The 23,558-nt window shown below is 34.5% G+C and overlaps 1 protein-coding gene across 1 annotated transcript; it reads right to left on the bottom strand.

Moving 5' to 3' along the window:
• Positions 1-25: 25 nt before the first annotated feature.
• Noc3 (Nucleolar complex protein 3) lies at positions 26-23,451 on the bottom strand. The gene is made up of 19 exons (XM_080162019.1): positions 23,307-23,451; positions 22,300-22,441; positions 21,780-21,900; positions 17,450-17,533; positions 16,700-16,821; positions 14,780-14,894; positions 13,029-13,167; positions 12,528-12,608; positions 12,097-12,214; positions 11,423-11,622; positions 10,564-10,676; positions 10,091-10,190; positions 9,359-9,530; positions 9,021-9,132; positions 8,653-8,778; positions 7,999-8,218; positions 7,084-7,199; positions 5,693-5,750; positions 26-271 (listed from the first exon to the last, which is right to left on the bottom strand). The coding sequence occupies exons 1-19, from the start codon at positions 23,355-23,357 to the stop codon at positions 26-28; spliced, it is 2,436 nt and encodes an 811-aa protein (XP_080018145.1). The 5' UTR covers positions 23,358-23,451.
• Positions 23,452-23,558: the final 107 nt, after the last annotated feature.

Raw genomic sequence — 23,558 nt, 5'->3', positions numbered from 1 at the left:
AAAATTTAAAAATAACAATACATATCTATAACGTTTCAGTTATAGGATCTTTATCATCTTCAAGTAGTTCAACAATTCCAGTTTTGTCCATATGGCTATAAAAATCTATTGAAGTATCACAGTCGATGCTGTCTATGTTTAGTTGCAGTGATGTTGGTGTAAAGTGACGCTTCTTTGTCTTGATAGCGCTGGGAGGAAGGATGGGAGGGTTGAAGGCCATATTGTCCATGGAAAAGTTTTCTAAGATTTCTTGGTGTGGCTTCTTTAGATCCTGAAAGTAGAAAAATGGTCAATTTCTTATTAATATATAAAGAAAATATTTTCCATAAAAACTTAGGTAAAGTATTGTTTATTAAAAAAAGTCATCGCTAAAAGTCCGAAAACAAGGCAATGATACAACAAAATGGAGGGGATTTTGTTATGATCTTGATATCCAAATAAATAAGGGGGGGGGGGGGAAGTTTTGCCACTTTCGCTTACTCCGTGATTATTGGGCTAGGTATTAAAGTTAGACTATAGGTTATTTGGGATAAAAGTTTACTTTTGGGTAGTAGCTCACGTATTTTTAATCATTTTTTGGATAACCCCACCCCCTAGCCCCCCGGGGCTCAAAAACCCACTAAAAATGAACCTAACCTTAATTTTCTCAGGAACAATTTGACCAATAGAGATGATTTTTTAAACTTAAGCTTTTATGCTTATAAACTAACTTCTAGTTTAAAAGTCACCCCCCTGCCGCCAACCCCTAGCCCTCTGGGGCTCCAAAAAACCCTAAAAATGAACCTAACCTTAATTTTCTCAGGAACCATTTGACCAATAGAGATGATTTTTTAAACTTAAGCTTTTATGCTTATAAACTAACTTCTAGTTTAGAAGTCACCCCCCTGCCGCCAACCCCTAGCCCTCCGGGGCTCCAAAAAACCCTAAAAATGAACCTAACCTTAATTTCTCAGGAACCATTTGACCAATGATTTTTTAAACTTAAGCTTTTATGCTTATAAACTAACTTCTAGTTTAGAAGTCATCCCCCTGCCGCCAACCCCTAGCCCTCCGGGGCTCCAAAAAACCCTAAAAATGAACCTAACCTTAATTTTTTCAGGAACCACTTGACTAATAGAGATGATTTCTTAAACTTAAGCTTTTATGGTTATAAACTAACTTTAAGTTTAGAAGTCGCCGCCAACCTCTAGCCCCCCGGGGCTCAAAAAAAACCCTAAAAATGAACCTAACCTTAATTAAAATTTCTTATTTGAAGAGTTAGAGGTACATTTATTAAACCAAATATGCTTATTTTTGGATGTTATTGACATATTTGCTAAAAAAATTAGAATCAGCCTCCAGGTTCAGGTGCTGCAGGCCTCCAGGTCCAATCTGGAGACAGGTAAAATTAAAATTTCTTATTTGAAGAGTTAGAGGTACACTTATTAAACAAAATATGCATCTTTTTGGATGTTATTGACATATCTGCTGAAAAAATTAGAATCGGCCTCCAGGTTCAGATGCTGCAGGCCTCCAGGTCCACTCTGGAGACAGGTAAAAATTAAAATTTCTTATTTGAAGAGTTAGAGGTACACTTATTTACAGGGCGACCACCGCCTTTTTGATATTAATAATGAAAATAACGTACTACAAAAAAATTACAATGAACAAAATAACGTACATTTTTTTAAAAATAACGTACAATAACGTACCATAAAACACATATACATCTATAATACAAAGTAGTATGATGTCTGTCTGTCTGAAGCTTAAGATCTCAGTAACCACTGAACCGATTGGGCTCTACTCTTCAGGGAATATACCTACTGGTCTTGGGATGGTTTTAAGTTATTTTCTTGGGGGGTGGGACACCCCCAACCCCCCCCCCCCCAAAAAAAAAATACCCCCCCTAAAAAAATTTATTTTTAAAACTGTAATCAAAAAACGTAGATTAAGTTTGACTATCCTGCCTCCCCCCCCCCTCCCAAAAAAAAATTTCCTCCCCCCCCAATTTTTTAAAAACATTTACTTTATAAATCTAAGTAAAAATATGGGAAGACATAATTGAAAGTTTATGTAAATTACATGAAATCTTTAAAATGCGCGCGAAGCGCGCTGAAAATTTTTCTACCCCCTGAAATCTGTTTTGGGTGTTAACTACCCCCCCTTAATTACCTCCCCTAAAAAAATTTACCTGAAATAGTACCAACTAATAATGAGGTTTATATTCATTTATTTAAGTACGATTAAATATTCCAGCATCTTCGCCCCTAGCCTCTAGGGGCATCACCAAAAGAGGTATTGTAAAGTTTTTTTTAAAGGGAGTTTCCCCACCTCACTTACTTGTTATATTTTACAAAAAGAAAAAGAATATTTTTTTGGAGGGGGGGATTCTTTACCTAAAACCACAACAGGACCAGTAGGTATATTACCTGAAGAGTAGAACCCAATTGGTTCAGCGGTTACCGAGATCTTAAGCTTAAGAAAGACGGATAGACAGACATTGTTCTACTTTGTGTTATAAAGAGTAGTATCTCATTCCTGTAAGTACAAGAAAACATAAATATAAACTAAAAATTATCTTGCTAACTGATGAACAAATATGACACTCTTTTAAAGTGTAACTTCTTATATGTCATAAGGTTTGTTATTGGTTTAGAGGAATTTTTTTTTTATATTTACTGAAATGCTTGATTGTTTTTATTTTATTTTATGAAAGCTTTACTATGACGTCATAAATCCCAGGATAAATTGGAAAATTTAATGATTACTAATACTAATCATACATTACAGAAAACGTACAATAACGTATGCTGAAATGTTCATATTGTACACAAAAATCAATAACGAACAAAAACGTACCAAAAACCTAAAAGTGGTGTTCAATATGAACATATTGAACATAACGTACATAGTGGTCACCCTGTATTTAACCAAACATGCTTCTTTTTGGATGTTATTGACATATCTGCTTTAAAAAATTTAAATCGGCCTCCAGGTTCGGGTCCTACAGGCCTCCAGGTAGACACTGGATAGGTAAAAATAAAATTTCTTATTTGGAGAATTAGAGGTTAACTTATAAAACAAACTATGCATTGTTTTTGATGTTAATAACATACTTGAAGATAAAATTTAGATTGGCCTCCAAGTTCAGGTGCTGCAGGCCTCCAGGTCCACTCCTGAGGCAGGTAAAATTTTAAATTCTTATTTGAAGAGTTACGAGGGCAACTTATAAAACAGAATATGGATCTTTTGGCTGTTATTACTATTTCTGGAGAAAAATATTAATTTGGCTCCAAGTTCAGATATTCACCTGGCCAGCTGCAACCATCGGTCACCAAGACGCAGGTAAAAGTGTCCATATCAAAAAGTATCAATGAATATGATACCTAACATGTCTTAAAAAACTGAAAAAAAAAACAGCGAAAATATCTGAAAATACCCCCAAAAAGCCATCTGGAAGCCTGCAGTACCTTGAGGCCGATTTTATTTTTTTCTTTAAATATGGTAATATTATCCAACAAGATGCTTATTTTCTTGTGAATTGACCTCTAACTCTTAAATTAAAAATTTAAATTTTTTCATGTCTAGTGTTGAACTGGAGGCCTACAGCACCTGAACTTGGAGGCCGATTTAAATTTTATCTTCAAGTATGTTATTAACATCAAAAACAATGCATAGTTTGTTTTAAAAGTTAACCTCTAACTCTCCAAATAAGAAAATTTATTTTTACCTATCCAGTGTCCACCTGGAGGCCTGTAGGACCCGAACCTGGAGGCCGATTTAAATTTTTTCAGCAGATATGCCAATAACATCCAAAAAGAAGCATATTTGGTTAAATAAGTGTACCTCTAACTCTTCAAATAAGAAATTTTAATTTTCACCTGTCGAGAGTGGACCTGGAGGCCTGCAGCACCTGAACCTGGAGGCCGATTCTAATTTTTTCATCAGATATGTCAATAAAATCCAAAAAGATGCATATTTGGTTTAATAAGTGTACCTATAACTCTTCAAATAAGAAATTTTAATTTTTGCCTGTCTCCAGAGTGGACCTGGAGGCCTGCAGCACCTGAACCTGGCGGCCGATTCTTATTTTTTCAGCAGATATGTCAATAACATCCAACAAGATGCATATTTTGTTTAATAAGTGTACCTCTAACTCTTCAAATAAGAAATTTTAATTAAGGTTAGGTTCATTTTTAGGTTTTTTTTTAGCCCCAAGGGGCTAGAGGATGGCGGCAGGGGGCGTCTTCTAAACTTAAAGTTAGTTTATAACCTTAAAAGCTTAAGTTTAAGAAATCATCTCTATTAGTCAAGTGGTTCCTGAGAAAATTAAGGTTAGGTTCATTTTTAGGGTTTTTTGGAGCCCCGGAGGGCTAGGGGTTGGCGGCAGGGGGATGACTTCTAAACTAGAAGTTAGTTTATAAGCATAAAAGCTTAAGTTTTAAAAATCATCTCTATTGGTCAAATGGTTCCTGAGAAAATTAAGGTTAGGTTCATATTTAGGTTTTTTGGAGCCCCGGAGGACTAAGGGTTGGCGGCAGGGGGGTGACTTTTTAACTAGAAGTTAGTTTATAAGCATAAAAGCTTAAGTTTAAAAAATCATGTCTATTGGTCAAATGGTTCCTGAGAAAATTAAGGTTAGGTTCATTTTTAGGGTTTTTTTGAGCCCCGGAGGGCTAGGGGTTGGCAGCAGGTGGGTGACTTCTAAACTAGAAGTTAGTTTATAAGCATAAAAGCTTAAGTTTAAAAAACGTCTCTATTGGTCAAATGGTTCCTGAGAAAATTAAGGTTAGGTTCATTTTTAGGGTTTTTTGGAGCCCCGGAGGGCTAGGGGTTGGCGGCAGGGGGGTGACTTCTAAACTAGAAGTTAGTTTATAAGCATAATAGCTTAAGTTTAAAAAATCATCTCTATTGGTCAAATTGTTCCTGAGAAAATTAAGGTTAGGTTCATTTTTAGGGGGTTTTGAGCCCCGGGGGGCTAGGGGGTGGGGTTATCCAAAAAATGATTAAAAATACGTGAGCTACTACCCAAAAGTAAACTTTTATCCCAAATAACCTATAGTCTAACTTTAATACCTAGCCCAATAATCACGGAGTAAGCGAAAGTGGCAAAACTTCCCCCCCCCCTTATAGGAAGCTAAAAATGACGATATGGTCTTCATTTCTAGGTTATAAATTTTTCTCATTTATTACATTCAAATGTAATTTGTATATGTCTCGATTTTGTATTAGGCCTTTAAAATCAGCTAATAGTGCGTGTCGGATATATAAACATTCGAGAACACAGACAAAAATTGTCTCCACCACTTTGGTCAGGTACTTTATTATACATCTATACTTAAACACTTATTATCACTATCTACTATTTTTTTCCGAATCTGTTTGAAAAATAAGACATAACCAATATCCTTTACACCAGGATGTCGCTGCCAGAGGTACAGCCACTAACCTTATAACGATCTTTTAACCAAATTGGCTACGGGTGGCCACGCCTATTTGTGATCTTTAAACCACAACCATTTTTGAATTTTAAGTAAAAATATGAAATAAAATAATAATAATACCTAATACGTAAAAACTTCAAAAATTTTAAAAATCCGTGTTTTATTGGCAGCACTGGCAGTGGCTACGGAAACGGATACAACTACGGAAACTGATACATATTTAAAGATCCAGCGCCGCGCTGGTATAAAAATTGCATAAAACTTACCAAGGGAAGTGCCGCCACACCTGTTACTGGACACATGGAGGCAATATGATCTGCCAGCCTGGAATAAACAAGAGTTTTCATAAAAACTGATGAATTTTTAAAATGAATACAGATTACTGTCCTATTGTATAGACATACAAGTCCATCAATATCTAATATAGTTATTTATCATCGTATTAGACAGCTTTTCGTGGGTATAAAAATTAGAGTTGGCAATCCGAATACGTAATCCGCCCAATTTTTGGACCCATTTTTGATCCAAAATCCGAATCCGCAATTGAAATTGCAAATTCGGATTGTTAATTTTTATGACTTTTGTAGCACTTAAAATATTTTTTTAAAATGTGGCAGAAAAAAACAAAAAAAAAAGTATTTTATTGTTTGTTAACTTCAGATAGAATGGTGGGTAGCATTCAATGTTTTATTTTTACAGTAGCTTTTCATGCTTATTTTAGGCTAGGTTAGGTTAAGTAAGGGTTAGAAAATGGCCACTGTAGGGGCTAGAATTTTTTTATTTAAAAAGACCTTTAAAAATATTGCTAGAATCTGCAATCCACAATCCGAAAATCCGCAAACCACGGGTTAATCCTTTTTAGGCCTTTTTTTCAAATGGCACAAAAATATTACATTAGTTTTCTTGTAACTTGTAGCCCTGCTTATATTCAAGGAAAAATACACTCATAAGTAGCGAGGCAATAACAAGCAAGAAAGTTTTGTTAAAAACAAGCAATGAAGTATTAAAAATAAAATTTATTCATGTCTTCAAATGACAATTTTTAAAATTTTGTCAGTTGAATAAGGGGGAGGGGGGGAAGTTCTGACACTTTTGCGTAAACAGTGATTATTGGCTTTGTCTTTGGACTGAGAGGATAGGCTATTAGGGATAAAATCATTCTTATATGATGAATTTCCCCCAGATTTAAGATTTTTTGGATAGGCCTCCAGGTTCCGGAGCTCCAGGCCTCCAGGTGGTCTCTGTACAGGTAAAAATTAAAAATAAGATTTTTTTTTTGAAGAGTTAGAAGTTAACTTATAAAACAAAATATACTTCTTTTTGATTGTTATTCACATATTTGAAGAAAAAACATACATATTTTGTCTCATAAGCTGACATCTAACCCTTAAAAATTTTTTTTTTTTCATTTTTACCTGTAGAGAGACAACCTGGAGGCCTGGAGCTCCGGAACCTGGAGGCCTATTCAAAAAATCTTAAATCTGGGGGAAATTCATCATATAAGAATGATTTTATCCCTAATAACCTATCCTCTCAGTCCAAAGACAAAGCCTATAATCACCGTTTACGCAAAAGTGTCAGAACTTCCCCCCCCCCCCTTAGCTTCCTATGTATTAAATTCTAAGTCCGCTAATAAATAAGGAATTAAAATAGGCACCTTTTTGTTGGTTGATGATAATGATCGTGTAGCAATGACAACTCCCAGGCAGTTGTGTTGCTAGCACTACAGTGTTCAGGGTTATCCACGTACGGGTCAAATACCCCAGAGCCAACCTAAATAGAAGACAAGATTACTTTTAATGAAAATAATGCTTTTTTTGGTGGAGCCTGAGCCGTATTTTTCGTTAAAAACGGCTCCGGCTCCAGATTAGCTAAAAATGATTTTTTAAAGTAATATTATAATTTGGCAACGGTCTATTTCCATATAATAAACTGAAAAACTATTGTTACTTAACAATTAGACACACATCCTTTTACTTTTATATAGCTTTAATCAAATAAAAGCAAAATATTTTTTATTACTATTTATTTTATTTTATCAAATTCAATAATGAACAGAAATTGATATATAAATTTTAAGGTAGGAGCCGGAGCAGGAGCCGGAGCCGTATTTCCAGATACGGCTCCGCGGAGCCGGATCAAAATTAAACGGCTCCGACACGCTGCTATACATTATTGCGATTTTGTTTGTGTACCGAAGGATCTCGCAAATCACTGAACCGATATGGTTCTCCTTTACATAATAGCTTCTCAAAGATCCTGAGGTTTTTAACTATTTTGGGAGAGGGTACCACAACCCTCCTAAGAAAATTAACCCAATAATAGTTTTTCTAACTTCTTTTTTCAAAAAGTACATTGGAAAGTTGGTTAGTCGACTTTCACCTTACCTCAATGGCCCCAAGAGGCCTCTAAGGGCGTAGCCGCAAATATGATAAACAGTAATACAAACATTGGATGCTTTAGTATATTCTTTATTATTAAAAGATCCTCACCACTTGGGCCAGGTAGTTGTCTGGATTATATATCTGTGACACTTAAACATTTATTGTCAGTCCTTCAACAAAGTATTTACCTCATGTTCACTATCGAGCAGTTGTTGGACGCTCGCGTGATTGTTGCTTATCTCTCTAACCAGGGCCAAAGCACTGGCTGACCCGTTGTGCAGCATCTGTAGTGACATGGTGCACAGCCGCTTGGCAATGGCCAGGACCCGGCCCTTCGACACTCGCGACTTGCGCTTGATGACCATGTCGGAGATTGTGTTCAACGCTATTGGTAGGTCGTTGTAGCTCCTGAAATTATTAGCTACCTATATATTTTTCTTATGGTCAATGTCATCTTTTTTTAAAGAAAAGCAAACCTTTTACAAGATTTATCTAGGGTTATACTTTTGAAACGAAACTGAAATGGTTTAGCATCTTAGAGAATATACCTTGGTCTTATTGTGCTTTTAAGCTTTTTTTCTCTAACACTACAAAATAAATTGCAAGAGAATCCTCACTCCATCACTAAAGAGGGGCGACGCCACTGATTATCCTATTTTAATACTGAACGGATTGGCTTCTTCATTTTAAAAGGAAGCTTTACATAAGCCCTTGGGTAGTTTAGGCTATTTTAATCTTAGATTCAAGTATTGGTTTGGTTATTTTCTGTTATCTCTTTCCCTTTCGAATACAGAGCCCCTAGATGCCACTAGCGCATCCGCTAATATTTTATGCAAACCAACCTGATATAATCAATGCTGAACAATGTTTTGTACATGTGTGTGTAGAAAGATGATGGATCAATATTCAAAATTTCTCCCTGTCCGGTCAGAATTTGAAACACCGTATTCACCAACAAAAATCCGTCTCTGAAAATATAATATATTATATGAGACAAGGATGATAGATGCGAAGCTCTGAATGGTAGGACAAACGAACATTAGAGTGCCAGATTTAAAAAGCAGAATAAAAATATAATAGTATAAGTCTAAAACATAATTGCTGCAAAACTACTTAAATACAGGACACTGTTACATACATTTTCAGGAATTGATTAGAAATGCTTTGCTTGTAAGATTGTACATTGTTGTAACAAGGATCAGTATCTTACCTGTTAGTAAGAAAGTCTGCTTCAAGTAAATGGTTGAATACATTAACCAAATCACCAAAGAATTCTATGTTGATCAAATGGGCAAATTTAGCCAAGCCTTCTAGTACAGCTCCTAAATAAACAATATTAATATTGAGAGATAGTTTACTACGGATAAGCATTTAAAATCATATTCTTATAATAAAGTAAAAGGATCTCTGCTTGTCTGTGTGTGTACCGAAGGATCTCGCTAACCACTAAGCCGATACGATTCTCCATTACAGTATACTTATAGGTCCTGGGCAGGTTTAAAACTATTTTGAGGAAGGTAAAACCATCCTCCCAAGAGAAAATCTTACCCATGAGACTACTTCTGGGGAAAGACTTGAGAACCCTGAAGAAGATGGTAAAGACAATCTTGGTGGCGTCGGTGAAGTACATCTCCTTCTGCTGCTTGCTCTCCTCGCCCTTGGCTTCCAACAACTCTTTGTCAAGGTCTGCCAGCTTCTTCTTATGCTTCTTTTCCTTCCTGTTCACAACAAAGCAGTTGAATTATTGGAAAAAAATAACAATGACAACATCCAATAACGCAAAGTTCAAGAAATCAAAAAGGACCAACGAGTAATGAAATCACTTGAATTTGAAGAAAAGTTATATGTTAGATAATTGGTTTGATGTAAAGGGCTGTCTTGGTGTATAACTTACAGACAAAGGCAAGACAATCAAAAAGTTGGTTGTCTTTTATGTATACTTAGAGTTGTACACTTTTTATCAAAGCCACCTCAAGCTTTAAGTTAATTTTGTCTTAATATCTTGTGAGAGCTCCCAGTTATTACCCGCACATTTTTTTGCGATTAATACCTTTAGGCACAGTTAATAATAACGTAGGGCCAAACCTTTATAGTTCGCCCCTGAGTTGAGTTGCATCTATTTTGGGACAAGAAATTCCCCCTATTCCTACTATTAATGACGATCTGACATACAGTAGGTGTACAATTTTTAACGGTTTGTTAGGTATGCTGCAGTTTGGTCGGGATTCGAACTGTACTAAATAGAAATTATGAAATAAAAATAATAATTCAACCATTCCTTGATAGTGTTGCTCTTTGAATGAGAGCCCGCTTCCGGTTCTCCATTTTCTTATTCTCTATTTCACGTTCTTTCTCCATGTCAAGGTTAACATCTTTAATCCTAAAAATTCATAATCAATAAAAGAATTACCTGGGTTAATCATCGGATACTTTCTATGCAAATAACAATAATATAATCTGAATTAATCTTTAATATTATCAAGATACACCTTAATAATATTAAAGATTAATTCAGATTATTAACGTATAGAGAATAAGAAAATGGAGAAACCTTGTATTTGGAAGGGAAATGGCAGAAAAATAGCCTTAAGGCATCCGAGGACTTTAAATAAAATATCTAGCCAAAATCTAGGTAACTATTTGAAGCTTTAAAATGGAGAATTTGATCGGTTCAGTGCAGATGTTAACGAGATCTTAATACTAATAGACAGACAAAAACTCTTAAAGGATAAGACCAAAAATGAAAACTTTACCTCAAAGCCCTGAGGACATCAATAGCTTCAACATTAACCTCATGCTTCCTACTCTTGACAAGATGATTGATTAATCTGGTCGCCTCCTTAGATATCTGCCCTCTCATATCACCCTACAAATAAATAAATAACTATTATCGCATCGTATCATAGACTGCTTTCAGCGGATATTTAAAAAAAATTCTAAAATTAAACCAAGTTTTGTTGCCCTGGAGTGCCGAAGGCCCGGGCTAACAAAACTTTAAAACTTTTATAAAGGGGGAAGTAGGTTGTGTTAAAATTCCGTAAAGGTGTGAGTTTTAAGGCTTAAAAACAGTAGTCGAACGATAATATTCACTATATTGTAGACAAATATTTTTTTTAAAAAGTTAAAATAAATTTTATCGTTCTACTACCTACTGTTTTTAAGCCTTAATACTCACACCTTTACGGAATTTAAGCACAACCTACGTTGATATAAATGATTTTTCAGTATGGCTGAAAACCAGTTCTAATCCAGTGGATATTAATCGTTTTCTAAGCCATAATGGAAAATCATTTCCAAAATCAAATTTGTAGCTCACATCGTGAATTTTGGTATGGAGAAAGTATCCTTTCGATATAAAACTGAAGTCTATCACGAAAGGATTATTCTAATGATTTTATGATTGAAATGATAATAGTATTTCGACTATACTCGATATTTGAAGTGTGTGCAAAGAATGAAAGCTTCAGGTTCAAATATTTTACTATTTTTTTATATTTTTTGAAATCGTTCTATAGATCTGACATTGCATCAAAAGCAATGCATAGGTACTATTTATCATTTTGAGCTTCACTTTAAGGGATGTACTCATTCTTGTATTAACTACCTACTAACCTTAAAAATCTGCTCAATGGCGTTTTTGACAATAAGCCTGGCATTTGGTATGCTCGAGTCGAGGACGGGGGTGATGGCGTGCAGGATGTTGAAGCTGTAGTTGAAGGTGGGATGGGCCACGAGGAGCTCGCACATGTAGGTCAGGAAATATTCGGCCTGCTTCAAAACCAGCTCGTCCTTGGGCATCTTCCTCTTTCCCACTGAAATGATAAGGTTAAGAATGAATTAATAACTGTCTCATCTCCCGAACCGGCAATTGCCCGATAATGCCACCATGATCTTGTTCGATCAAAGACTTAAAGGATATAAAAGAGAATAGACTTCAAAATTACGTAAGAAAACTATTTTTTTATTTTTTATTAACAAGACTAACGGCCCGGTTGCGTACCTTTGATCAGATGAAATCTGAAATGAAAGAGATAGACAGAAATATAACCTAAAACTATTTCATTCAATACATAAAAAAATATCCCAAAAAATTGTGTCTAATCTCTTCACGACATGGTTCAAAGTCCTTAGTTTTTACATATCAGGGATAATCTTTTTTTTTTTGGGGGGGGGGAAGGAGGGGAGCTTTTGAAACTAAGTATCCCTCCCCCCCCCCTAAAAAAAAACACCAAAAAAGCTAGACCGTCCTTATAGTAGTAAATACGTTATAAAAATAAACGACTTACATTTCAAGTAATTAACATACTTCTCCAGTTTGAGCAGATATGCTTTGTAGTGCTTGAGTAAACCATTTTCATAATCTTGCAGTGCTATGGTTTCTTTTTTCTGCCTTTTCTCAGCCGTCTACAAAAAAAATATTATAGCAGAATAGTCAAACTTAGTCGAGACATTTTTACATAATGTTAAGCTAAGTTAAGTTAGCTGACATAGAGTTATGTAGGGAGGGGACTTTTGGCTGTTTATTTCAATGGTTCCCAAAGTTTTATAATATCGTTTTCTTAATCGTTAAATTTACAACTTTGGGTACTTCTAAGGAATTTTAAATGGTTGGTTCTTTCAGTCGAGTGTTTAATACTACCATCATTGGGAATGTAATTGTACATCAATTTATCGGCCATTGTCTTATCCCTTTAGATAGATCCCGGCATAAAGTTACCTGATGAAAAATCCTGTATTGCGGTGTAACATCCTTGAGACATTCACACACACTCGCTGCCGCCAATCTTTGCACACTTATCTAAATCAGATGAATAGGATATTTTTTATATCATACAAGAACTTGTTAAAAAAGGTAAAATCAGCATGTTTCACTTTCTGGTAACGATTATAGAGTTGCTACGGTCCTTAATCGTAACCAACTATTATAGGAATCATCATGCAAAGTTTGAAATCTATAGGACAATTCTAACATGTAAAAATTAACGCAAAGAGCTCCCCGTTAGGGACGGACCCTAATTATAGAAAAGCTTCGCAATTAAAATTAACATTATTATTTATTTTTACTTAAATAAATATACCTATTAAAAGTAACTGGGTAATTTTATGCACTAAATTTGTACAATTTCTATCCAGTAACGGGGTCGGATTAATGTTACTCTATGTTACTTATAGGTCCATTTAAATTGATCATCTAATCTTGATATATCTATTATCTAACCTGAATAGAATCTGCCTGTGGCATATCCACCAGTTTAACAAGCTTCTCCAGGTGAGATATCTTGGTATGCGGCTCTTCCAGGAAAGTTGCGGCCAGTGAGCCGATTTTTATCTTCATCTCACGTAACATTTCTTTTCGTCTAAGAATTTAAACACAGATTGTTTCAAATTATACCTCATTAAAGGAACGTCCATGCCAAATTTTAGCGTTGTAATCAGTCTTAAAACACATAACTTAACAGCAAATTTAAAAGGCAAAAGCGAACCCACCCCCCTACAAATCTTATTAGATGTATTTTAGAGTAACCAAGATGGGGGGAAGTTTTGACACATTTGTGTAAACAGTGAATATAGGCTTTATCTCTGGACTGAGAGGATAAGTTATTAAAGATTAAATCATTCTTATATGAAGTTTTAATATTTTTTGGATAGGCCTCCAGGTTTAGGAGCTGCAGACCTCTAGGCTCAGGAGCTGCAGGCCTCCAATTAGTCAATGGATAGGTAAAAATTAAAAATTAAATTTTTTAAGATTTAGAGGCCAACTTATGAAACAAAATATGCATCTTTTTGAATGTTATCTAAATATTTGAAGAAAAAAGATGCATAGGTATTTTTTTCTTAAAGATAACCTTTATCTCTTAAAAAAAATATTTTAATTCTTATTTTTTCTGTACAGAGACCACCTGGAGGCCTGCAGCTCCGGAACCTGGAGGCCTATACAAAAAAATCTTAAATCTTGGGAAAATTATTCATAAAAAAATGATTTTATCTTTTATAACCTATCCTCTCAATCCAAAGATAAAGCCTATAATCACTGTTCACGCAAATGTGTAAAAACTCCCCCCCCCCCTCTTGATATCAATTTTAGTGTTTCAGGCATGCAGATGCAGTAGTTAAAAATAAAAAAGTATCAGAATGTATCTCTGTCTGTATCGAAATATTTCGCAGGATATACATCTTATAGTGATTCTTTTATTGCCTAAATTACTTTTTTAAAGCGAAGCTTTTGTGATAGGTCTGTCCGTTCATACAGAACGGTTAGATTTATTCGTTAATCTTAACAAATTAGAAATGTCCTATCGATTTCAACTTTGCATGATGATTCTTGCACGATTTAGCGTAGTAAGGGGGGGGGAAGTTCTGACACATTTGCGTAAACCTGGTGTATAGGCTTTATCTTTGGACTGAGAGGATAGGTTATTAGGGATAAAATCATTCTTATATGATAAATTTCCCCCAGATTTAAGCTTTTTTGGATAGGCCTCCAGGTCCCGGAGCTCCAGGCCTCCAGGTGGTCTCTGTACAGGTAAAAATTAAAAATAAGATTTTTTTTTGAAGAGTTAGAGGTTAACTTATAAAACAAAATATGCTTCTTTTTGATTGTTATTCACATATTTGAAGAAAAAACATACATATTTTGTCTCATAAGCTGACATCTAACTCTTAAAAAAAAATCTTTTTTTCATTTTTACCTGTAGAGAGACCACCTGGAGGCCTGGAGCTCCGGAACCTGGAGGCCTATCCAAAAAATCTTAAATCTGGGGGAAATTCATCATATAAGAATGATTTTATCCCTAATAACCTATCCTCTCAGTCTAAAGATGAAGCCTATACACCAGGTTTACGCAAATGTGTCAGAACTTCCCCCCCCCTTATTTACCTACTCTGATTATAAAAAAGATTAGCTTTTAAAAAGGTATCAAATTCAATATTATTTTATTTCAAAAAAATAGAATCAAAGAAAAAACTTACTTTGCGTATAATTCAACGACAGAAATTTTATCCCCGGCAGAAATATCCTCTGTGACTTGATCTCTTATTTCTTCTTCCTTCTCCTGATCAGATCCGCCACCATTCTCTTCTCCTTCTGTCATAGTACATTTTGAATGGAAGTTGGAAAATTAAAGTAAAAGAATAGAGAGGGGACATGAGCTTTAAGTAACTCTTCCCTCAAGTTCGTTGATCATGTCCCGATTTTTTTATAGGGTTTTTGAAATAAGATAATTGCGTTGGAAAATATCAGGGATAAGGGATGGGAAACGTAGGAAAATATTATTTCAGGCCTATTTCAAGCCTAGGCCTATTTCTAGCCTAATAAACCAGTTTTGGGATAGCGCAGTGGTTCGTATAAAATGCTAATGAAAAAGCTGTGTGTGTGTGTGTAGATAAAGTATAGAATCAAATTCAGGTAGCTAGTTTAAAGTAAAAAACATAACTTTTTATAAACCTATATATTAATGGCTTTTGTTAAAATGAAGTTTTTTCTCTCCCAAAATTTTTTATCTTTTACTTTGGTAATTTGAACTGTCAGAAAGCTATCGTTGGGTTTCCCTCAGACAGATTTTAGTTTGTATTATTTGCATTTTTATTAATGAGTAAAAATTTTATTTGAAAATTTCATTGCTAATTAAAATTCAAAATAAATAAATAAATATGCACTTGGGTAACATTCTATCAAGTTCTTTGGATACTATACTGGATATAATGTAATGATATATCTGTACTGTGTTGTATTGTACAAAAATTAGGGTGAAGGTGTTGTTTCAATTCCGTAATAAATTTTTAAAATTCAAAATACAACATCTAATTTATCAACTACCAAATGAAAATTCGTAGCTACCTTCTTTCCAAAAAAATAATCCCGTTATTTTTGTTTTTTCTATGTGGCCCTTTTTTAATGTTTAACTCTAAGCAGATTTAATAATTAAACTAATGTGATCTAACACCATTTATATTTATTTTTTCGTAGCAGACGAAATCATTATTTTTTCTATAATTGTCTGCTTCTAAAATTTCCGCCATCTGTGATTTGGGCTTGTTTTGTACAAAACAAGCCCAAATCACAGAACACTATTGGTTTAGAGCGGTAGCCAATATGAGCCGTCCGCCAGTAAGGTCATTAAATTAGGCAAATGGTAAAAGTTGCATGATCCCTTTCAAACCCAGGCCGAGACCTAATTTATGGCCAGGTTTCCTATCCCTTATCCCTGGAAAATATAAACACAGCCGAGTCCCTACTAAGAACAGAAAGCAATTTGCTAGCAGACGAAAAGGGTCTCCACCAACCACTTAGGAAAGGTAGTTGTCTATACTGTACATCTCTATTTTTTTACATTTATTTTTGGAATAAAGCAAAAATATCGACGTTGAGGTTTCTCACGACCTGTGTCAAAATCAGGAAAGTATTTTTTTCACAAAATCGGATAATGGTTTTATGCGGACTGTCAACATATATTGGATAAATACTATAACGGAGAAGATTCCGAAAGAATCGCAGCTAAAAAATTCAGCTTTCACGTATTGAACTTATTTTTTACCATATAGCTTCGAAACCGATTGCTATCTACTAGATTCAGACCAGTTCTCAGACATACTGAAAAATTATGTATATCATCGTATCATATCAAGTTTTCTACGAATATAAAAATGTAAAACCCTAAGATTAAAACCAGTTTCATTTTATATTTGTACATTTTTATGTCCGCGGAAGCTGTTTATAATACGATGCGATAAATAACTATTACAGTATGGCTTTGAAACCGATTGTTAACCGCTGGGTTAGAACCAATACTAAGCAATACTGAAAAATCATGTATACCATCGTATTATAGGCAAATTTTCATGTCCGCGGAGAAATAACTATTATTAACTTCCGTTTCAGATCTACTGTGCCTTCATATTCATCCTCCTCTGGTTCAGATTCTTCAGCAGGCTTACCCTCCACTTTTACACTACGATCCTTCCAGCCAGCCTTTGTCTTGATAGGCAGCATGAACTGTACATTTTCTTGGCCACTAAAAAAGGATATATTATACGTGGATATTTTGACAGGGGAAAAATTGTCGTTGATTTAGGTTGCTAATATGGAAATCATTTATAGGTCAGTTCTTTCATCCAGTTTGAGGGGGGATTGGGTAAAGGTTGAGAATGAAGGATATCGTTATTTTATCTAAGTTTCATTTTATTAGAATACATGATAATCTGGTCAAAGATCCAAGAAATAATAAATCCATTACATTTAAGCTTATCCAATTTTAATTTTCAAAATCCAAAAAAAGTGAATATTAAGAAATAACTAGCAATAGCCAAGATTTTCAACAAATAATTTTAACTTACAGAGGGAATTAATTTGTCTGTCATCATTTGGGATGTATAAATGTACGAACAGATATTCCTTTGTAACTGCTACACGAAGAATAGTTATTTATAGCATCGTATTATAGACAGCTTTCTGCGGATATTAAAATGAAAATTTTAATATTAAACCAGTGAGCTCTGTTAGTTGACTTTTAATTTTTTTTGTGGAAAATTGTCTGTAATATGATGCTATATATGCTTTTTTTATTATGGCTGAGAACCGGTTCTAATCCAGCGAATATTAATCGGGTTGGAAGCCATACTGAAAATCAAACTAAAACCTACTTCTTTTCTTCCTCTATCTGAGCATGAATCCTCTTGAGAGCTCCTTCCTCCAAGTCAGATCCTTCATCGTCGTACGATCTTTTGCTAAATTAATTCAAATGGGTTATTCCTCTTTTATACTGTTTTTAGTAGCAAAACTACTCTATAATTCACTTTATCTGTATAGCCGTAACGCAATGGGGTAAATGTGATATACGGCTGACTTTCTTTATAAAGATTTCCTATACCAAAGAGCATCCAGTATGTCATTCATGCAATAAAATATAGGGGGGGGGGGGGTTAATGCCACCATCTCGTAATCAATGAGTAAATGGTCAAATTCATCATTAAGGGGGGGGGGGGAAGTTTGTACACTTATAGGAAATGAATTTCAGTACCAAAGTTTGGGAGGGTCGTATGGGCTTGTTTTTAAAGTTATCAACCTAATTCTTTTTGTAGGCTCTCTTATATGACTTGATATACACGTATTTCTTTGAAAATTGAATTTCGGTACTTTCCTTCTAGGGGCTTGTGGAGCAAAAGACCCCCCAAAACACTAAAAATATGAGTTCTGACCTTATTTTTAAAGATATCGACCTTATTTTTTCTTTATAATACTTTTTTAACATACCCCAATCAACGAACCATTACAGATTTCATTTTGGGACTTTCCTTCTAGGGGCTTGTGGAGCAAGAGACCCCCAAAACACAAAAATATGAGTACTGGGCTTATTTTTGAAGATATCGACCTGATTTTTTTTATAATACTTTTTTAACTTAACTGAATTTACGAACCATTACAGATTTCATTTCGGGACTTTCCTCTTAGGGGCTTTTGGAGCAAGAGACCCCCCAATACACAAAAATATGAGTACTGGGCTTATTTTTGAAGATATCAACCTGCTTTTTTTTTATAAAAAATAATATTTAAACATAACCGAATCTACGAACCATTACAGATTTCTTTTTGGGACTTTCCTTCTAGGGGCTTGTGGAGCAAGAGACCCCCAAAAATCATAAAAATATGAGATGTGGGCTTCTTTTTTAAGATATCAACCTGATTTTTTATATAAAAATACTATTTTAACATAACCGAATCTACGAACCATTACAGATTTCATTTTGGGACTTTCCTTCTAGGGGCTTGTGGAGCAAAAGACCCCAAAAACACTAAAAATATGAGTACTGGGCTTATTTTTAAGGATATCAACCTGCTTTTTTTTATATAAAAATAATATTTTAACATAACCGAATCTACGAACCATTACAGATTTCATTTTGGGACTTTCCTTCTAGGGGCTTGTGGAGCAAATGACCCTAAAAACACTAAAAATATGAGTTCTGACCTTATTTTTAAGTTTATCAACCTGATTTTTTTAGGAACACTTTTTTTAACATAACCGAACTAAGAAACCATTACAGATTTCATTTTGGGACTTTCCTTCTAGAAGCTAGTGGGGCAAAAGACCCCCAAAAAATATTTTTAGAGATATTGAGCTGATTTTTTTCATGAAAACTTTTTTCACATGTTTGAATTAGGTAGCCACTAATAATTTCATTTTGGCACTTTCCTTTTAGGAGAAAGTAGGGTAAAACACCTTCAAAATAAATTGAGTTCTCAGGTTATCTTAAAAAATATGCTCAGAACTCATATTTTTAGTGTTTTGGGGGTCTTTTGCTCCACAAGCCCCTAGAAGGAAAGTCCCAAAATGAAATCCTTAATTGTTCCTTAGTTCGGTTATGTTAAAAAAGTATTATTTTAAAAAGATCAGGTTGATATCTTAAAAAAAACGCACAGAACTCATATTTTTAGTGGTTTTGGAATCTTTGCTCCACTAGCCCCTAGAAGGAAAGTCCCAAAATGAAATCTGTAATGTTTTCTTAATTTGGTTATGTTAAAACAGTATTTATTTTTAAAAATCAGGTTGATTTCTTAAAAATAAGCCCAGAACTCATATTTTTAGTGTTTTTGGGGTCTTTTGCTCCACAAGCCCGTAGAAGGAAAGTCCCAAAATGAAATCTGTAATGGTTCGTAGATTCGGTTATATTAAAATAGTATTTTTATATAAAAAATCAGGTTGATATCTTAAAAAAGAAGCCCACAACTCATATTTTTATGATTTTTGGGGGTCTCTTGCTCCACAAGCCCCTAGAAGGAAAGTCCCAAAGTGAAATCTGTAATGGTTCGTAGATTCGGTTATGTTTAAATATTATTTTTATATAAAAAAAAAGCAGGTTGATATTCTTAAAAATAAGCCCAGTACTCATATTTTTAGTGTTTTTGGGGTCTTTTGCTCCACAAGCCCGTAGAAGGAAAGTCCCAAAATGAAATCTGTAATGGTTCGTAGATTCGGTTATATTAAAATAGTATTTTTATATAAAAAATCAGGTTGATATCTTAAAAAAGAAGCCCACAACTCATATTTTTATGATTTTTGGGGGTCTCTTGCTCCACAAGCCCCTAGAAGGAAAGTCCCAAAATGAAATCTGTAATGGTTCGTAGATTCGGTTATATTAAAATAGTATTTTTATATAAAAAATCAGGTTGATATCTTAAAAAAGAAGCCCACAACTCATATTTTTATGATTTTTGGGGGTCTCTTGCTCCACAAGCCCCTAGAAGGAAAGTCCCAAAATGAAATCTGTAATGGTTCGTAGATTCGGTTATGTTTAAATATTATTTTTTTTATAAAAAAGCAGGTTGATATCTTCAAAAATAAGCCCAGTACTCATATTTTTGTGTTTTGGGGGTCTCTTGCTCCAAAAGCCCCTAAGAGGAAAGTCCCGAAATTAAATCTGTAATGGTTCGTTAATTCAGTTAAGTTAAAAAAGTATTATAAAAAAAATCAGGTCGATATCTTCAAAAATAAGCCCAGTACTCATATTTTTGTGTTTTGGGGGTCTCTTGCTCCACAAGCCCCTAGAAGGAAAGTCCCAAAATGAAATCTGTAATGGTTCGTTGATTGGGGTATGTTAAAAAAGTATTATAAAGAAAAAATAAGGTCGATATCTTTAAAAATAAGGTCAGAACTCATATTTTTAGTGTTTTGGGGGGTCTTTTGCTCCACAAGCCCCTAGAAGGAAAGTACCGAAATTCAATTTTCAAAGAAATACGTGTATATCAAGTCATATAAGAGAGCCTACAAAAAGAATTAGGTTGATAACTTTAAAAACAAGCCCATACGACCCTCCCAAACTTTGGTACTGAATTTCATTTCCTATAAGTGTACAAACTTCCCTTATTATAAAAAAAATCAGGTCGATATCTTCAAAAATAAGCCCAGTACTCATATTTTTGTGTTTTGGGGGTCTCTTGCTCCACAAGCCCCTAGAAGGAAAGTCCCAAAATGAAATCTGTAATGGTTCGTTGATTGGGGTATGTTAAAAAAGTATTATAAAGAAAAAATAAGGTCGATATCTTTAAAAATAAGGTCAGAACTCATATTTTTAGTGTTTTGGGGGGTCTTTTGCTCCACAAGCCCCTAGAAGGAAAGTACCGAAATTCAATTTTCAAAGAAATACGTGTATATCAAGTCATATAAGAGAGCCTACAAAAAGAATTAGGTTGATAACTTTAAAAACAAGCCCATACGACCCTCCCAAACTTTGGTACTGAATTTCATTTCCTATAAGTGTACAAACTTCCCCCCCCCCTTATGTAGGAATCAACTTTTACAACATATTTTTGGTTTAATTCAAGTTAAATGATAGCAATAACCATTTTTTTTAAAATTTCTAGTACCAACAGCTACCGGCTAGAACCGTTTGATAACGTTTAGGAGCGGCAGAGAGTATTATGTGGAGATAGGTTTCGTGACTAATATGCCCTGAAGATAGCCAAAAATGGCAAATCGGCTGAGCCGCCAGCCTTTAGCCGTTACTTTTCCAACTTTTTGTTCGATTTAGGGAAAATAGACCTACCAAGACCTACTCATGCAATTTCAGATGGAAATTCGAATTCTAAGTGACATTTACTCATTGATTACGAGACGGTTGCATTAACCTCCCCCCCCTTATAAACAAGTCATAAAGGTTTTGTGATAATTTTCTCCAATATATTGATTTTAACAAATTATAAAATGCAATTTAAATCCTCTTGTGTGTATTCCCATCCATGATTGTTATGTGCTTCGCTACCTATAAATGTTGTCATTCTTGTTACCTCAAAGGAAAGTGCAATGTCAGGTTTAACAACAAAGGATAAATAAGGGAAACGATATCTAAACACCCGGGTATAATGTAACACCCAACCAAACCTTCGATTGAATGACATTTTTAAAAATAATCCAAACAAGAAATCAAAATTCACACGGATTTCGGATTGCCACGCTGCCCTTTTACAATGACTTACTTGCTTTTGCCTGCCATCTGTCTGATATATTGTAGGTCCTCCTGATCCATGTTCTCAACAAGCTCGTCGTATGCTTCATCGGCATCCTCATCAAGACGAGATTGTTTTTCTTTCTCAGTTTCTAAGCAAACGGATATATTATAACTTGGATGTTAAACAAGTTTTTTATGTTCTCTTAAAAAGTGAAACTTGTAGCTGGCTAAGATAACGATTAAATTAGTTCATCTAAATCTTAAGCTACAGCGAAGAACAAACTGTTAATTCTTTATATAATACTAGCGAGCCTTGTCCTTAGCATCTAGGGTTTCTGTATTCAAAGGTGTAAGAAGGATCATAAACATCACCCCAAGGCCTAAATCGGAAAATATAACAGCCGAAAACCTAGGATGCATGAGAAGCTCTTCAACAACAAAAAGTAGATCTCAACCAGTTTAATAGCTTTTGAAATCTTAAGCTTCAAACAGAAATACCTTATTACTTTAGATAATAGGATAAGATAGGATATACTAATTAAATTTACCCTGTAAGCGATCTTTGTTCCTCTCCATAATTTGCATCTTCTTCTTGTAGGCTCTAGAAGTTGGCCTCTCCCATTTAGCCCCAGGCATAAGTGCTTTCCCTCTCTTAACATCCTTGTTTAGGGTGATAGTCTTCTTCTTTGTCTGAATAGTAAAGTTATGCATTAATAGATATATTATTACTTGGATATTGCACCAGAATTCCATGTACTCAAAAGTGATGCTCGCAGCTGACTAAAATAAAGATTACCCCCATCAACACCCTACCCTCCTACTTGATAAACGAACTGACCAATTAATGAAGTCCATATTAGCAAGCTAAATAGATGAAAAATTTTCTCCTGTTAATATATCCCCGTATTATATCCTATGTCCATTATTTCATTGTAATTTTAGTATTAAGGGGGACTTATGCATTAACAGGAGCAAGGCATTTTGGCATGTAGATGAGAGGAGAAGTAGCTTTTTGCTGATTTTTCAAATATTTTTTCACATCTATAGGTAGTGTTTTTGGTACGATTTTTTCTGGAAAAATGTATCAGCTACTATTTTCAAAAGGGTTAGCAATCCGTATCCGAGGCCGAATCCGCCCAATTTTTGGTCAATTTTGGAATCTGAATCCGGAATCCGTTTTTTAATAGCGGATTCGGATTCTTAATTGGTAGGCTAAAATTAGCGGCTTCAGTTTTTTCTTTCAACTTCCCCTTTTTGAAGGCAAAGATTATCATCATCATATATATAATCTTTTAAAATCTGGTTCGATTCTCGGAAGTGAATTATAGAAAACACCAAGAACATTAATTTTTAGGACATATGTAGCACTTAAATTTAAAAAAAAGGCCTTTTAATATACTGCTAGAATCCGGAATCCGAATCCGCCAAAAATAAGAATCCAGAATCCGCCATTTTTTTATGACGGATTCTTGTAAAAATCCGAATCCGGTCCAAAAAATTGACGGATTGCCATCCCTAATTTTGAATACACTTAATTTCCTCCAATAGTACTTACATGAGAAAGTTTATGTGTCTTCTTAGTAGATGTTTGTGCTTTCTTCCCCATTTTGTCAACTTTTTATACCATGAATATCTCTGAAAGAACATGTTTGATTAGAAAACAAAAACTCCTCTAATACACAATGCAATTTTTTCATAATTTTTTTCTTCAAAACATAATAAAGAATGTTATTAGTTGACTGCAGGGATCGAGGGATAGGTAAAAGATCTAAAAAAAGAAAATAATTCCCCGATTTTTTAAAAAAGA

Source organism: Acartia tonsa, chromosome 1 (assembly GCF_053477335.1).
Source record: "Acartia tonsa isolate MP-2025a chromosome 1, ASM5347733v1, whole genome shotgun sequence".
Taxonomy (NCBI): domain Eukaryota; kingdom Metazoa; phylum Arthropoda; class Copepoda; order Calanoida; family Acartiidae; genus Acartia; species Acartia tonsa.
Note: the sequence above shows the minus strand (reverse complement) of the source record. Positions and strands in the feature narration are given on the sequence as shown.

What these genes read in the sequence shown, in the direction of transcription:
- Noc3 (XM_080162019.1), bottom strand. Translation starts at nt 23,357, where the DNA reads ATGGGGAAGAAAGCACAAACATCTACTAAGAAGACACATAAACTTTCT. An exon ending in GAACAAAGATCGCTTACAGG is followed by an intron (nt 21,901 to 22,299) that starts GTAAATTTAATT and finishes CCGTTTGCTTAG; the next exon opens with AAACTGAGAAAGAAAAACAA. An exon ending in GTCGTTGAATTATACGCAAA is followed by an intron (nt 13,168 to 14,779) that starts GTAAGTTTTTTC and finishes TTAAATTCTTAG; the next exon opens with ACGAAAAGAAATGTTACGTG.